The sequence below is a fragment of the Raphanus sativus genome, chromosome 7 (assembly GCF_000801105.2).
Source record: "Raphanus sativus cultivar WK10039 chromosome 7, ASM80110v3, whole genome shotgun sequence".
Lineage (NCBI taxonomy): Eukaryota > Viridiplantae > Streptophyta > Magnoliopsida > Brassicales > Brassicaceae > Raphanus > Raphanus sativus.
Window position 1 is genome coordinate 5935790 of NC_079517.1, and position 16177 is coordinate 5951966.

Genomic DNA, 16177 nt, shown 5'->3' on the forward strand with positions numbered 1-16177 from the left:
CAGACAAGTCACAATAGCCTCCTAAAAGAAAGGAAACAAAAGATCAAATCAGCTTACAAGCAACTTCTCACGTTAAATATGGTTTTGCTCTCTTTGGTCAATCTATTTTACAGATTTGATTGTTAAAAAAATAAAATATGAGAGTGAGTATTCATTCACCTGTGGAAAACATAACGTAATTAATTTATGTACGCAAGAGCCTGCGATTGTCACAATGACAACTCAAACATGCACATGAAGCAAACAGTGTGGCGGCTTTCTCATATGTTCCACCATTTACGCTTCTCCATTTGTTTAGCGAGTTCATGTGCCATTGATGCAAAGTTCTCAGCATTGTCTTGGAGCTCAGCTGTACGTTGGCTGATCCTCTGGTAGACCAAACAAAATAAAATATGTTTAGCTTGGCAACATGTAAAGTTCAAATGAAGATTAAGATTCTGCTGCATAAGTTACTACCTCGAGTTTTTCTCCACGCTCAAGAAGCTTGTCCTTTGCTTGTGAAGCTATTGCGGAGGTTTCCTGGAAAAATAAACCCAACATGTTAAGAACATAAGCCAAAACTTCTCTTTTGGGTTAGTCGCATTGGTTTTGACTCACCCCTGCTTTTCTGTACTTGGCCTTTATTTCGTCAACTGTTCTCGTTTTGGGTTGTGCATCGCTGGAAGCACCGTCGAACAGTCTTTCCTTATCTGTTCTCTTATCTGGAAATAAAAACCATAGATTCATCTGATGCGTTTACAAATGATAATAAACACATGACTTGAGGCAAAACAATATTTTTACCTTTCTTTTCTTTTTTGTCTTTCTCAGTTGAAGGCAAGATGGTTATAGGTTCATCTATCTCGATGTCATCTACAGGGAAGCAATCTTAGTCACAGGCCGGAAAACAGGGGATGAGTACTTTGGTATAAATATTACAAACCTATGTTTAGCTCGATAATCTTCTCATCATCATCGCCACCAGTAACAGAAGGCTTTAGGTATGGTGGACTAGAATAGATGTTCCCCAGGTGGGAGAAATCTTGTACTTGCTCCACCTTCTGTTCGTTGCTTGATCTGAAGCCTTTAATAATGCCACTTAGGAATTTTGGAGTGCCATCCTGTAGTTACAGAAACTTTATAGCAAAATCATGGAGCTTACGGGAAAAAAAGAGTTCACATGCGAAAACAGAACATACATGGTTTTTCTTATGGGCAGGGAAGTGGCTAAAGGTAGCGTCAGCAGCAGCTGCAAGGACTTTGTCATGAAGCATAGGTAAAGACTCTGGAAGTCTGTGATGAAAACAGAGCTAGGTATTAGTAAGTTAAACTGCTACTTAGCTAAGCATGAAAAATTTCTAGTTGTATTTACAGAGAAAATATGTATGGAACAGAAACGAATAATCTAGTACCTGAATCCGTTTGCATGGGCTAGAAACGAAAGGATAACAACTTCACAACCATTCACCTGTAGATTTAGCTTTTAGTCCTATACATCTGAGATATTAAATATTCCCTCATAGTAGTATACATGCCAACTCACAAATCAAGATCAAACTTCACAACTACTACATCGCATTCAAAAAACCAAACCTACAAAGGCCCATACAAATTGGTAAACATGCAAGTATATTAAGAAGTCTCACCAGGAAGACATGGCCGAAATCATCCGAACATACTGTTTTCTCCATGTTAGGCTTAAAGTTCCAACTAAGAAGTGACACCAAAGAGCTCTCTCCCACAACTTCAAGATTCGGAAACGATCTGTTCATATAAGCAAACCAGTTGATTTCTGAGCAATTTATGGATCAGCTATAGTGGTCCGTTATACTTGCGGTAGCCAATTAGAACATCACCTTATCTCAATATGCCCTGTTCTGTAAAGCAGGAGTACTGCACATTCCCTTCCATCCTTTTTTAGGGTTCCCATCCAGCAACACGGCCTTGGAAGATTTACCTCCAGAGTGCTCTCAAGACTTCCCTAGGTATTGAAAGCAAGTCCTTATTATCAGAAAACGCCAGCAAGATATTCCAGGAATCATAAATCAAGATAGATACTCTAGTATACCTGAGATAACGACTTTAAAGAATACAATCGCAGTGCATCCTCAGAACACATGAGAAATAATGAATTCTCAAATATATGATCAGCAAAATTTGTTTCTGTGACAGGATTCTGTTCACCACCTGGTGAATGACTCTCACTTGCATTGATCGTATGCGATTTTTTCTCATGATTTTCACTGGGCATTTCAGAGTTTTCATAGCAGTTCTCTGCAAAATATTTTTTCTATATATTTACTAGACGTGTAAGAAAACAAGTTTTACGTTAGTATTAGAAAAACTACCTATAATGTGCATACAAATCGCAGCTGAGTTCTTCAGAGCTTTTAAGGATGGGGGGAGCATTTTCCCACTATTGCCATCGAAAAGAATGGTCTGTCCATCCTTGGTCATTGCACACAAAATTAAATCATCAAGAGCTTCGGAATTTAAGGAGTTCTGGTCAGTTGGAGCTGACGAGGATTTCACACAGAGTGACTCGATCGGGGAACCGGTGTCAGATAAGCTATTTGTAACGAACATTACTGATGGCGCACCAACGTCGAGCATTGCAACCTGAAATATGAAATGAAAAGTAGAAATAGTTTGAAACGCTTTCAAGTTTCAACAAGAGCGGGCGGCTATATGCCGGGACTTAGAAAAGGATGTTAAATCTTTACCCTGCCACATTTAAATCCCACAGAAAGCCTTCTTGTAGACTGTACAAATCCCAGGGTGGAAACTGGGGAACTCAGGAAGGAATACGCAGACAACCATTGAGGTCCATCTTCTTGATGTAAATGGTGAGCTACAAGTAATAGCCTACAGCATGAGATAAGACAGAAAAAAATTCAAAGTAGAAAAGATTCGCTGTGCAAGTCTCAAACCTTTTTTTTCACTGTTGGTAACAACTTCCAAAGTGCCTTCACTTTTATGGCCGATCAGCTTGAATAGGCGAATCTACAGAGCCAGGAAAATGAGAGAAAATCAGATGGACATTAAAATCTAGAATCAAGAAAGTATCAAAAGAAACATGTATTCTTACCATACCACTTTCGTTACCAACAGCCAAACAAGAAGTCTTAGAACAGAAGGAAATTGCGGTTACTGATGCATCTACTCCAGTTATGTCAATACCATTTGCCTGATCATTGGTAAATGATTAATTAGTTATTGCAGGCAAAACTTCTCAACAAAATATCAATCAGCTTATACAGGAGTTTTCAAGATAAACGTCAAAAGAAGGAAAGTTACAGCCTTCATACTTTTGGCTTCAAGTCGTAAATGAGAGATAGGCATGGATAGGTTGCATCCCATATTCGCACAGACCCATCTTGATATCCTACTATGTACAGTCTCTCAAGCTTGTAGTCATCAAGATGGCTTGGAACACCACCTGTTAGAGGCCATTGTGCACTTTCTCCAGATGGAGTACGTGGTGTTCGAGATTTTGCAGCTACTACTATCTATCGAGAATAAGATATAAATTAATAGCGTCACATTAGGAAGTAACAACTTGGGAAATTTGTGGAGGGACTACCTCGGATAAAGTCAGTGACAGCTTGTCGTTCACATTTAATGCAGCAAACACTGCTATTGTCATCCGTGGATCCATCGTCGGTACAACCATCGGATATGGCAGCGGTGAAACAGGACTATTATTCTCTTTTTGAGACATCAGAGAGGCCAGAGAGGTATCGTCATACGCTTGCAATTGTCCTGGATTTGTCAGCAGGAACAAAAACACCCCACTTTGCCTTGAACTAGCAATTGGAGACAATACCATGTCAGCAAATGAACCACTAAGGGTCAAGTCCGCACGGCCAACACATTTCAGACCTCCCATACCAGAAGACCAATCAAGAGCCAACATCTGCATAAGGCGATCAGTAAAAGATATCATATTAGGATAATATTTGCATATGCAAGGTAAGAATTCATGTCTGGGATGTTTTTATTTAGAAATATGATCACTTTATATTTCCCCTAAGTTCAACAATCTGGGACTATGAAACTTTTAAACACGGTGATGAGTTCTTACCGTCAGTACTTCATCAGAACCAATGATATCACCACCATAGATAAAGAGTTTTCCACCACAATTCTTGCGAGACACATCCAAACACCAATGCATAACAATGACAGGAAGTCTTTTCTCGGCTGAAGACAACTGTAACTTAACAGCATGATTAGATGCCTTTCCCTTTTGCCCCTCAGAAAAGTCCCAAAATAATATATCTCCATCCACATAACCAACAGCAAGAACTGAACCATCAGCTGATGCCCAACACAGAGAACTTATCTCTTTCCCATCTAGTTCAAGATCAGAAAGCTCATCGTGTGAGGCTTCCAGAGAATTATTGACTGTCTTACCCTCCATAGGTAGATCTTTGTTCCCTCGAACTAACACCACACGATCTTCTGATGCATCCCAGATAAAAAGTAATCCATTTGAAAATGCAATCAACAATCTGCAGGATAATTTTTAAAAATTCGTTATAAAAGTTAATCATAAGAAGATGGTCTTCTAGCTTATTATTGCAATAAGACACTGAAATAGCATAGCAAAAAGAAGGTAGAAATGAAAATGCTTTTTTTATTCCTTCCAGCTACAAAATTTCCAGATGGTATTCTAATTTAAAGATTAACGATAGGGGAGATGGGAGCACAAAAATAAAGCATTGATCGAGGCAGTAAGAACAGACCAGCTTATTTGGTACTTAAATATGTGATCTCACAAATACTAGGACAAGCTCAAAGAGTACGATTCAGAGCTGAAATGCATTCCATCTAAACAAAATAAATTTGTTCTCACCTAGTTCCCCTTGAAGAAGGCTGAGAAAGAAGTCCAACAACAGGATAGTCAATAGGTGATGAAAGCCCTGCTGCTTCTGCGAAAAGAGAGAAATGGGAGAAAATATGTTAAAAGAAGAATTAACATGCAACATGGAAGGTCTTTTTGTGTTTGGATCTAATTCGAAATACCAAGGATATAGACATATAGTACTCATATAAACTTTATCCGAAAACAGTAACCAGGCGATAATTTACTGTGCCAACAGTTAGGTGAAGGCAGATAGACATTAACTAAGAAACTAACTAATAACTCCATCCAGAAAACTAAAACTTTCTAAACTTAATAAAGCTACTAGACACATTGGATCATCAGGTTAAAAGAGACACCCATACCAGCTAAAGCATCAGTTGGAACATAATAAGGAAGCATCACTAATTTTCCTTCATCAGCATTGTACTTTACAACAGACACCATACCATACTCATCACCAACATACCTGTGAACGAAAAAATTAAGTAGTTAATGACGCCATAGTAGAATAACATTGCTGCTAATTGTCATCTTACATGTAACCGGTGCCATGAAGGATTGAAAATGCAGTAATGTTTGACTCCCAAAGTAAGCTTGATGCTGTCTTCCTAAGATCCAAGTCCCAAACCTAATAAATAATGAAATTTTTTGGATGCGCTCGATCAGATGGGTTGTTGAACAAAACGAAGGACTGGGCATTTACAAGTTGAGAGAGTGAAGAGGGTCGAACAGACGTATAGAGTAGAGACATCTCTGGATATTACAGAAATTTCAAACATCAAAAAGAAATGGTACCTGAATCTCGTTGTCATTTGATATGCTGACCAGAAAGCCTTGATTCTCAATGAACTATAACAAAAACAGATATGATGTCAAACGGAGTTATAGATACTTGGGATCACAAAGCGGGAGGACTGCATTATATATCTAAAGTTCACAACATAATTGATCTCCTCAGAAGGGAACAGAATAAAGAAATAACAGTTTTTCCCCCACTCCCGCAGTCAAATAGATAAGCTCGACAGATATTGGAACATGAAATTTCGTTTATTATGTCATTGAACTTCTTGTAAACCAGTATTAAGAGGAAAGGAAATAACGCTAGCAAGTACATAAGGAAACAGAAAAGGAACTAAATGGAAGCTATACAACCAATCACTTTTATCCTTCCATCTCTGTGAAAATAGCCTCCCAACAAACTAAAAAAGTGAGCAGAATACTACAACAAACCTCTAAGTTTTTGAAAGGTAACTGCTTAGGAGATGAAAGAATGGCCTCAATGTTATCACCACCAATCACTTTTATCCTTCCATCTCTGTGAACGGTCAGCAAAAAAGAACAATAAATTTCAGGTTCAAACAAAACTGGAACCAACACCATAATAACTATAAGGACTAGGAGAGATTCAATTAGCAAACTTCTTATACGTAATAGTCTTAAAGAGGTGACCAAACGACAAGAAGAAAAAGAGCTTACAGTGTTCCCACAGCCAAGAGGCATTGAATAGGGTCAAAAGCAAGAAGAGAAGCCGTCGAAGGTATCCCGTAGTGGGAGACAAGATGTGGATCCAAGTCTTCCGTTATCAAACATCCCTGCAAAGATGATCCATACTACACGTGAACTTCTAAAGAAGACAAAGCATATTCATTCTTGGCATGTAAAAAAAGGTTCGAAGCTGTCTAAGGTGAGGGAAGTAATCTCGCAAGTTTAGTAAAACTATATATGCATAATAAGGTGTTGCAATTACGAATCAAAATCCTAAATGAGACTCTCAAGCCAGCTCGAAAATCAAAGTTTCGTAAAGTACATTTCTCTCCAACAACACATTCTAAGTCATAAATTCGTGGCCCAATGTAACACATCCACTATTCGTTGCAAAGAATCATTTTTTGCAAATTAATTCGATTCGAATTAAGAAAATAAAAACATATGCACAATCCTTAAGCTAGTAAAACTGAGTGAAAGAAAGTCCGAGGGAAGAATGATCCGCTCTATTAGGAGACGGGAGGAGGGAATACCCGTGGAGGAGGAGGAGCCTGAGAAGGCTTCTGACCACCGGCGGAGGCTTTCTGAAGAAACTTCCTGGCGAACATCGAGTCAAAAATCAATCAAAAGATGAGCCGATCGCTCACTCCTTTTTTCAGAGATCAGGAGAGAAATTTCTCAATCGAGAGAAGATGCTTCGGACGGAGGTAAACGAGCTTGATGATGATGAATTGTTCGTCGATAAATTTTGATCGTGGAAGAGAAAAACTCGAGAGATTCGATTTGAGAGAGAACGAGTCAGAGCCCAGAGAGAAGACAGATGACCCGATGATTTTGAATTTCAGTGATTCAAACCGTCCGTGTCTTCTCAAACCGGTTTTGGGTTTTGACCATAACATTCGGTTTGTGCACTAACTCGCCGGTTTATTGAGAAAAATGAGAATAAGTGTAACTTTGACCATTGGCCCAACAACAGAGCCCACTAAGATAACTTTTCTTGTTCGATTAATATGACCTACAGTGGGGTATATTTATATAAATCTATAATTAGTGGGTTTTTGTGCAAGAAACAAAAAAGGTCGAGGGTTTTTAAACAGTTTTCCCGTAGTAAACAGAGAGATTTTGGTTTGGTTTGGTTTGGTTCGATTTGATTTCGTTCGGTTTAACAGAGAGATTAGACGGAACAGAACAGAACAAAACAGAGATAAAAAGGCAAAGTCGCCGTTGGGACCGACAACAAACTCTCCATACAGTTGCTGACGTCACCGCCGGTCATAATGTCAGACACACATTATCCCTTTCTCCAACTTTTCTTCTTTTCCGCCCTTTTGTTTCTTATCCTAGGCCGTGTTCTCTCCTCCGGTGCGCACGTTAGAAGCAAAGAAATGGAGACGACGAATCCCCCTCCTCCGGAGACGCAGTCAAAGCCTCAGCAACCACATCCCATCGGGTCCTATCGTCAGCCTTCGGCGGGACGAGAAGACTGGTGGAGCGAAGACGCGACGGCGACGCTGCTCCAAGCGTGGGGGCATCGTTTCGTCAGGCTCAATTTCGGGAATCTCCGGCAGAACGACTGGAAGGAAGTCGTCGACGCCGTGAACTCGAGCCACGGTAACGGCCGACGTCCGAAGACGGACACTCAGTGTAAGAGCCGGATCGATACGTTGAAGAAAAAGTACAAAGCGGAGAAAGCCAAGCTCTCTCCCTCGGCTTGGCGTTTCTTTGACCACCTCGACGTCTTGATCGGTCCTGTCTCGAAGAAACCTGTGGAGGAAGTTGTCAAGTCAGGGGCTTTGGAACCTTATCTGAGTTTAACCGGAGGCTCTCTTGACGATGATGAGGAAGAGGCTGGTGACTGGGGCTTCGTCGCTAGGAAGCATTCTCGTGTGGAAGAGGGAGATCTGAGCGAAGAGTCGGCGCGTGAGGAACTAGCTAGAACAATTGTAAAGCTGGGGGAAGTTTACGAGAGAGTAGAAGTTAGGAAGCAGAAGATGATGGTTGAGTTGGAGAAGCAACGAATGGAGGTTGTCAAGGAGCTAGAGTTGCAAAGAATGAACATGTTGATGGAGATGCAGTTAGAGCTTGAGAAATCAAAGAACCGGAAACGTGGGGATGGTTCAGGTAAGAACATGTTTTATGTCATGTTTGTGTGCATCATCTCGCATCAGCAAAATCTCATTGCAACTTGTATGATTTATGTCATGTTCTGTAATCAGACATCTTGTAGAGCGTGTGGCTTGCACTTAGGTAATAACTGTGTGTGTGTGTTCAAAAGTTCCTTGCTTTTAGATTATTTGATGAAGCTTGAAACTTTACATGGTGAGTACCGTCTCTGAGGAACTTGGGGATTTCAAACAAATGTTATATATTTCTGTAAAATTGATATATATATATATATATCGTAGCTACTACTCCCGTGCTTCTTTAAACTTGTGGACTGTTTGACTGGGTGGAGATTTGGAGTGGACATCCAGTCTTTATACTGAGAAATGAATCAATCAATGTTCCTATTAATCAACACTCTTACTGAAGTTTGAACTGTTGATTAATGTACAGGCAAGAAATAGTCTGGTGAAGGAAGGAAGATGTACTTGACTCTGCTTAAGCTCTTTGCAAATTGGAGGAGCCTGTTAGTAATGCTAATCTGTAGGATAGAAGTTGCACATCTCTTTAGGAAGCTTTTTTTGTCTATCTTCTAGCACCTTAGGCTCTAACTGGTGACCAAAGGAATGACTGGGAATGGGTAATTCCTCTTTATTCCTTAAACTTGACACAATTTATAAGGAATGAGAATAATTAATTCCTTTTCATTCCTTAAATTCGACACCATTTATAAGGAACTAGGGTAAACCCGCCTTACGGGCGTGCGAATAAATAAACTAATAATATTAATTTTTTTTAAATTATAAATTTACTTTTAGTATTAATCTTTTTTGCACTAAAAATAGTATTAACTTTCATAATCTTTTACAATAATCTAAACTATTTGTTTTTCTATTTATTCTTTAAATTATATATTTTTCTAACTACAGTAATTTTCTAAAATATAATTATTTATTTTCTCTCAATATTTATTTTATTTTAACTATACCAATAACTAACTTGCACGTGTGCTAAAAGTTCTTCTTCATCTACATTATATGTTGATTATGTACTTCCGATTTAGTTATTTGAATAGGCAGGTCAATTCTCTTTTTATTTTTATGTTATTGTCGTAAAGAAAAAACAATAACTAACAATCTTTTTTAAAAAATTACCGTCAATTTAAGTAAGTAGTGAACTTATCTTTTTCTCGGATATATTTTTGTTTCGTGAACTTAATTTTTATACCATTTTTGAAACTAATGATTTACATGATGAAAAAGAAATAACTTTCTCATTATAAGTCAAAATATTTTAAGATAAATAAATAATATGAAATTATCGATACTATTTATACATACACGTGTTTCGTGTATTATACATGAAATCAAAGTTAACCATATCATCAATATAATTAATTAGAAAGTTTGAAATAAATATAACTAACTTATAATATATAATCTTTACACTGTTTCAAAAAATAAAAAAGAATAAGGAGTACAAAAAATGCTGGAGAAGCGAAAGATCCTTATAAATTCCACTTGATTATTTAAATAAATTAAAAACAGATATTTTTTATCGAAAATCCTACTAAATAGTTTTATTTCTTCAAGTGCATACATAAAAAGGGTTATTCTCAGGGACTAGTTCATGTCAGAGAGAGAGAGAGAGAGAGAGAGAGAGAGAGAGAGAGAGAGAGAGCACACATGTCTGGAGGTAAGCACACACATGTCATCATCCACTGTCTCCTTCACATCGATTTTTCATCCCCCTGCATCCAAGAACCCAAGCCCGCTAAGAAGATTCTGATAATTTTTTTTAAAAGTACACAAATGTAATGTAAAGAACTTGCATACACGGGTATAGATTCTCAACTACAGCTCCCAATTTACACGTGTATACAATGGATCCAAAATGATTGAATAGATCTAAACTTCAACTATAACTCAGATCAATCAAAAAATATCAAGAGCACCTAAATATTACGAACAATATTCGCATAAGGACCTAAACAAAGCGGATACGACCAAAGCATCTAAACCATGAACATGCCGGAAAGTAACATTGGGGGGTTAAAAAAACTGCAAAAGTCAAATCCAATAATCTAAAACAGTGTTTATCAAAAATAAAATAAAAAGAAACTATAAAAAAGTATACAAAAACACTGGAAAATAACAAAAACAGATACTCAAAAAACAGAGAAATCAAAAAAACAGAAACGTATTTGCAATTTAAGCGAAATAAGATCTCAAATCAGAAGCTAAAAAATCTAAAATACTAAATGCGGAGATGAAAACCGTCACAATAAATATTGTTAACATTATAATATGGATTCCCTGAGCTGGTAGTCCAAGAGAAAACGAAGAAAGAGAGACATTTGTGAAATGGATCTGCCATTGATGCTGATGGTTATCTGGATTCCGTGAGTTTAGTGAAAGCAAAATGCGAGGAGACATATATATAGGGTTTCAAGCTGAGGAATCGATTAAGTTTCATCGGTTTCTAATACTATCAGTCGTGAGAAGAAGCGCAAACTGTCACCGCCTCCCGCCGCGTGAAGAGGAGAGACGTACTTCGTGTCTTCACTTCAGCCGTATAGGGTTGATGGCGACATACCTCATCGGGCCAGATAAAGCTCCCAATTGCAGAGCCCAATCCCAAACACACACGGATTAAGTCCATAATACAATCAATTAAATGAAACGCTGCGTTCAGAGGAAAAGGACACATGTCATACGCTCGATGCACAAATATATGACGTGTCATCCGACATGGCGATTTATAGTAATAGATATCTTTTCTCCAGTATTCCTTATCATTCCTTTTAATTTAAAGAATCAAAGAAGAAATATATTCCTTATGAAATCCGAGAATTAACAATACGGAACAATATTCCTATTATTTTTTTCCTCTCCATTCTTTTCCTGGTTGTTCCTATTATTCTTTACTGGTCACCGGTTATTCCTATTATTCCTTACTGGTCACCAGTTAGAGCCTTAGTATATTGTTGTAATTGTATGTGTTGTGTATTATGAGACTAGTGGTTTTTGACCATGTCAAATTGAACGTTGTGGTTGTTGCTCTAGACAACATTTGAGCTTAATTGTTAGTGTTCAAATTGTGTCACCATAATAAAACAAAATGTAACGTTCTTATTCAAAGACGCATGAAAATAATTCCGGTTTATGTAAAAGTTTTTTGTCAAGAAATTTCCAAACCGACTTCTTTCTTCAAGCTTCAATTCCAAAAAACGAACATGACACTGCAAGCAGCCACGGCAATGAAATCATCAAAGGTTGCATTAAGATGATGGCGTTGAGAATGTCAGGAAAAACCCAGATTTTGCTCTATCGTGTTCTTGTTTCTTCACTATGTGGCAGTAGTTAAGCTGCCATAAGAAATAACATAAAACAAAGGTGACAATCAATCTTTGTTTAAAATGGTTTTAATGATTCTTGATAAGAAGAAGCAAAGCTAGAAGTAACTAACCTCCATGCGAAATAGACTAGTTGGTAACACGATTCCTGCACCTACTGAGCTTCTGAACGTCTCTAAGAACTTAGGAGCAGTGAAATTACGATACTTGTTCCCTGATAACTCCGCCATGTTCCCAGCACATGCAAACACATGCCCATGGATCCCTCTCTCTCTGAACCATCTCAACGGGAAATCAAAAGAAAGGTCCGCAAATGCAGTGACCGCAACATCACCTCCCACGAAATCCTGCTCATATCTGTCACCACCACCACCACCACTCTGATCGTCTTCCACTTCCCTCCTTGGCTCGTTGGGACCCAGTCCCCTTGTCTTGAATCCCCATAACGCAGACGGTCCTCCCAAAGAACACACAGGCGAAATGTTCCCACCTAAGAAAAACCTCTCCGACACAGAAGAAGCTCTGCTCTTGTATCCCTTTCCCCATGGAAACGTGATTCCCCCAGATACACCAAAGTTCAGAGCAGAACGGTAGAAACCAAGTGGAACAGCATATTTAAGATCAACTTCCTAACAGGGGGTAAAAAAAGAGAATATCTTATCAGTCAAAGGGCTAATCAATCTTTCCATTTAGAGGATGTAGAATCCCAAACCTGACGCAAGAACCGAAGTGTACGCCTACCAGGCGCAAAACCACCTATCTGAGAAGTGGAGACGAAAGAGTATCCACGAGTTGGCCTCAAGGACGAGTTCCTCTCGTCAACTTTGAAAGTGTACCTGAGATCAGACACCAAACTATGCCCAATCTGTCTCCTTATCGTCCTCGACGCCATCTGCGTCGGATCAATCACGTTACGGCACGCAAGCGTGTACCCCAGCTCGTGATTCTTGCTCAAGAGAACCCCGAGGGAAACACCAAGCGCTTTTTCTCTGTAAGAAGAGAACTTAACCCAATCTTGCGTAGAGAGGTAGAGACGCGAGGTGAACGGAGACGGACGTCCTCTGATCAGCCTAGGGAGATACATCCCCAAGCCAACCTCTCCAGAGCTGTCGCAGCCGTAAGCAAGTGAAGTGTCCCAGATATCTCCATGGCCGAATATGTTCTTGTACTTCAAAGAGCCTTCAAGGCTTGACGACCTAGCCTATACACAAAGGCAAAGACTCAATAAATACGAATCAATTCAAGTAAAAAAAAACACAGATGACAGCTGTATACCTGCGATCTCGTGGCGGTTACGATCTCAGCAGCGAGAGGGCTTTGGCTCTCGACGACTTTGACAACCACATTGGTGGTGTCGGGAAGCTCGGGAGGACCAGCATCGAGCGTGATCTTGACCGAATCGAAGATATCGAGCGCGCGGAGATTGGAATTGGCGACGTTTGCAGCTTCGAGAAGCTCCTGCAACGTGGCGGCGCGCCTGACGCCGTCAACCTCGGCCTCGATCACGTAGTCCTTGGTCTTCTCGTTTCCCTTGACGATCACGTCGTGGACACGGACCGGAACGGGAGCTACTCCCATGCGACGGAAGAGATTCTGCGCGTTGGCCCGACTCGCGGCAGCATCCTCTCGCGTTTGAGGTGGTTTCGATGCGTCATCGTCTTCTTCTCCTTCATACTCCTCTTCTTCTTCTTCTTCGCCACCGTTAATGTCTTCGATTTCTTCTCTTACTTCAACTTCATCGGGGGTGGTGAGATTCGGGTCGGGTTTATCCGCCGGATTCGCCATGAGAAGAGTAAGAAATCAACTGAGAGAGGTAGAGGAGAATCGGTGAATCAACTTGACGGCGTCCCAAAAAAAACGAATCCCTTGCTTAGCCGGTTAGGTGGTTAAGCCGGTTAGGGGTTTGGGCCGATAAGCTAATTAGGCTTTCTGGAGCAGAAGCAGGGAAAATTAAAATTCCTTTCTTGCCCCGTTTAGTGATAAGAGTAGGCCCGTTTGGTGATTAGGCCGGTTAGCTGAGTAAAGAAGACAGCAAAGCCTCTTTCTGAATCAGAAGTAAACAGGAGAAGGTGGAATTTTTTCAAATTCATATACAGTATCCCTCTCTCTCTCTGGCCTCCCTTCTTCGCTTTTCTTCAATTCGAGGAAGTGAGAACACAAGAATGGCGAAGAACGAGAACGGCTACGAGAACTTGCTCGCTTCACTGATCGTCGACATCAAATCATACTCTGGAAATGACCAACTTCTTCCCTGGATTCGGTAATCGCATCTCTTTATTCTTACTTACACTCTGTGTCTGAAGAAGCATCCAAATAAACCTAATTAGTTGCGTTAATGTGTTTTAAATTGATGTTTTGATTTTTGGGTTCGAATCTGAAACAGAGGGATCAAGAAGATGAAAGAGAGCTTGCCACCTCAGATACTGAACGAGAAGCTGCCTCGGTTTCTCCAGAAATGTGCACAGTCATTTGAATCTGATAAGAGATACCGTAACGATTCTCGGTATATTCGTGTTTGGTTGCAGCTGGTAAATCAACATTGTACACTTTGCTTTGTGTCACTTATTTGACTTGGTTGAAATTGAATCTGTTTTTTTTTTGTGTGTGTGGATTACTGTTAATGGAGTCATGTGGATGATCACATTGCTAACCTAGCTTGTAAAAGAATCAAAGCTTTGAAGAGATTAGAACCTAGATATGGCTTTTTTCTTTTCTTACTTTGGAAAGCAACTAAATGAGAAGTAATTTGGATTTGATTGGTTTGGGGTTGATATTTCAGCATAAATAATTTGTTGATTGGTGAAAACTCGTGGGTTTTGATGGGTGGTGATTGGTTTGTTTGGCTAGATGGACTTTGTAGATGATCCCAGAGCTTTGTTAAGGACTATGGAAGCAAACAGTATAGGGACCAAGAGGTCACTCTTCTACCAGGCATATGCTCTCCATTATGAAAAGTTGAAGAGGTTCGAGGACGCTGAGAAAATGTACCGTCTTGGGGTGCAAAAGTAAGTTCTCTTTATAAGGTGAACACATACAAAGTCATGATTCAAATTGATTGGCTATATATACCTCTCTTGTGCTAGCCTTGCAGAGCCCATGGATGAGTTACAGAAATCTTACTTGCAATTCCATAGTCGCATGGAGAGGCACAAAAGGAAAAAGACACAGGTATGCATGTTTCCATTGTTTTGATTGTTCAGCTTGTATAATCAAATCTTTTGCAAGTTCTCAAGACGTCTCAACTTACGTTTCCTCTCTGCAGCGTCAGGACATAAAAGTGTCTGAAAAGCACCAGAAGGTTGAGAGGTCACAAAAGGAGCCTAGACTGGCCAACAGTGATGACACGCCAGTGTTGAACTTTGTTGATAAAGCCATCGTAGGAAAGCCTGAAGCAGAAAATGCTTGCCATCACGGTTTGGTGGATCCCACGATAAACATGAAAGAAGCCATGAACGCAATCAACAGCATGTTCAAAGAGCCTATTGAAACTGCTCCACTTCATAGAAAATCGCAACAGAGAAGCCAAGACAAAGAAAACCAAGGCGGGTTTGAAGTTTTCCTGGATGAGAATCTCGAGTGTGAAACGGGTATGGGAGGCAAAGCAAAGACTGGTAATCAAGAGTCCTTTGAGATATTCGTCGATGATGAAAACGATGATGAGACTGCGGATGACAATGATGAGGTCGGAAATGGTTTTGTTTTTCTCCAACCAAGAGACCATTCACCTGAAAGCTCTGAAGAAGCAGACAGAAGAAACAACAGTCCTCCTCGAGCTAGGTTCAGAGAAGACACAGTTGTTCGCAGGTTTGTTGGTTCAACCATCTCAGAAGAGCCAGCAGTTGAAAACGTCTGCCACCATGGCCTTGTGGACCCTACAGTCAACCTAAAGGAAGCTATGGAGGACATAAACAACATGTTTGGGGAACCGATAGATTTTGTTAGACCCAACCGCTCTAAAAACAAGGGAAAAGCAGTAGAAGTGAAGAAGCCAGATGTGGCTGAAGGTTTCTTAATACTTGAGGATGATGATGAAGCTGAGGAGGAACATCAAGGGACGAGTAAGGTGACTCAGATATCGCCTGGAAAAGCAAATGACCGTGATCTGTTCGAGCCAACACTGTGCACGAAAGTAGCTTTGGACGAGATCAACAAATTGTTCGCAATGCCAATGGACTTCTAAGGAACAATATTGTACTACTCTATGTTTGCTCTCGTGAAAACACAAGTAACTTTTGTTTAAGAATAGAGGCAAAGTCTGTGGTTTGCGTTCTTGCTTTGATATACTTCTCTGTTGTGTAATGGTGAAAACTATTTGCTGTTGTTGTTTTACCTTGCAAACATATGTTTGTTTATGTCCTAAATTGAAGAAATGTTTTATTTTGTTC

General features: G+C 39.8%; 4 protein-coding genes across 4 annotated transcripts; 2 read left to right on the forward strand and 2 right to left on the reverse strand.

Moving 5' to 3' along the window:
* Window positions 1-41: 41 nt before the first annotated feature.
* On the reverse strand, window positions 42-7172 carry LOC108817658 (uncharacterized). Its single transcript, XM_018590404.2, has 24 exons — window positions 6868-7172; window positions 6326-6441; window positions 6080-6164; window positions 5645-5698; window positions 5386-5477; window positions 5212-5315; window positions 4838-4913; window positions 4064-4493; window positions 3563-3895; window positions 3288-3488; window positions 3068-3166; window positions 2910-2982; window positions 2703-2830; window positions 2328-2598; window positions 2048-2253; window positions 1836-1960; window positions 1626-1743; window positions 1392-1447; window positions 1179-1272; window positions 923-1100; window positions 784-852; window positions 598-701; window positions 457-519; window positions 42-368 (listed from the first exon to the last, which is right to left on the reverse strand). The coding sequence occupies exons 1-24, from the start codon at window positions 6940-6942 to the stop codon at window positions 261-263; spliced, it is 3258 nt and encodes a 1085-aa protein (XP_018445906.1). The 5' UTR covers window positions 6943-7172; the 3' UTR covers window positions 42-260.
* A 451-nt stretch (window positions 7173-7623) lies between these two features.
* LOC108839258 (trihelix transcription factor ENAP2) lies at window positions 7624-9144 on the forward strand. Its single transcript, XM_018612058.2, has 2 exons — window positions 7624-8455; window positions 8891-9144. The coding sequence occupies exons 1-2, from the start codon at window positions 7720-7722 to the stop codon at window positions 8899-8901; spliced, it is 747 nt and encodes a 248-aa protein (XP_018467560.2). The 5' UTR covers window positions 7624-7719; the 3' UTR covers window positions 8902-9144.
* A 2355-nt stretch (window positions 9145-11499) lies between these two features.
* On the reverse strand, window positions 11500-13634 carry LOC108818465 (uncharacterized). Its single transcript, XM_018591439.2, has 4 exons — window positions 13068-13634; window positions 12505-12993; window positions 11906-12421; window positions 11500-11804 (listed from the first exon to the last, which is right to left on the reverse strand). The coding sequence occupies exons 1-4, from the start codon at window positions 13575-13577 to the stop codon at window positions 11718-11720; spliced, it is 1602 nt and encodes a 533-aa protein (XP_018446941.1). The 5' UTR covers window positions 13578-13634; the 3' UTR covers window positions 11500-11717.
* A 259-nt stretch (window positions 13635-13893) lies between these two features.
* On the forward strand, window positions 13894-16142 carry LOC108814715 (uncharacterized). The gene is made up of 5 exons (XM_018587339.2): window positions 13894-14052; window positions 14176-14320; window positions 14640-14797; window positions 14876-14960; window positions 15055-16142. Exons 1-5 carry the CDS (start codon window positions 13955-13957, stop codon window positions 15970-15972), a joined length of 1404 nt encoding a protein of 467 aa, XP_018442841.1. The 5' UTR covers window positions 13894-13954; the 3' UTR covers window positions 15973-16142.
* The last annotated feature ends 35 nt before the right edge of the window (window positions 16143-16177 follow it).

What these genes read in the sequence shown, in the direction of transcription:
- LOC108817658 (XM_018590404.2), bottom strand. Translation starts at nt 6,942, where the DNA reads ATGTTCGCCAGGAAGTTTCTTCAGAAAGCCTCCGCCGGTGGTCAGAAG. An exon ending in TGGGATTTAAATGTGGCAGG is followed by an intron (nt 2,599 to 2,702) that starts GTAAAGATTTAA and finishes TTCATATTTCAG; the next exon opens with GTTGCAATGCTCGACGTTGG. An exon ending in GATTTGTATGCACATTATAG is followed by an intron (nt 2,254 to 2,327) that starts GTAGTTTTTCTA and finishes AATATTTTGCAG; the next exon opens with AGAACTGCTATGAAAACTCT.
- LOC108839258 (XM_018612058.2), top strand. Translation starts at nt 7,720, where the DNA reads ATGGAGACGACGAATCCCCCTCCTCCGGAGACGCAGTCAAAGCCTCAG.
- LOC108818465 (XM_018591439.2), bottom strand. Translation starts at nt 13,577, where the DNA reads ATGGCGAATCCGGCGGATAAACCCGACCCGAATCTCACCACCCCCGAT. An exon ending in TAACCGCCACGAGATCGCAG is followed by an intron (nt 12,994 to 13,067) that starts GTATACAGCTGT and finishes CTTTGTGTATAG; the next exon opens with GCTAGGTCGTCAAGCCTTGA. An exon ending in CTAGTCTATTTCGCATGGAG is followed by an intron (nt 11,805 to 11,905) that starts GTTAGTTACTTC and finishes TTCTTATGGCAG; the next exon opens with CTTAACTACTGCCACATAGT.
- LOC108814715 (XM_018587339.2), top strand. Translation starts at nt 13,955, where the DNA reads ATGGCGAAGAACGAGAACGGCTACGAGAACTTGCTCGCTTCACTGATC. An exon ending in TACCGTCTTGGGGTGCAAAA is followed by an intron (nt 14,798 to 14,875) that starts GTAAGTTCTCTT and finishes CTCTTGTGCTAG; the next exon opens with CCTTGCAGAGCCCATGGATG. An exon ending in ACAAAAGGAAAAAGACACAG is followed by an intron (nt 14,961 to 15,054) that starts GTATGCATGTTT and finishes TCCTCTCTGCAG; the next exon opens with CGTCAGGACATAAAAGTGTC.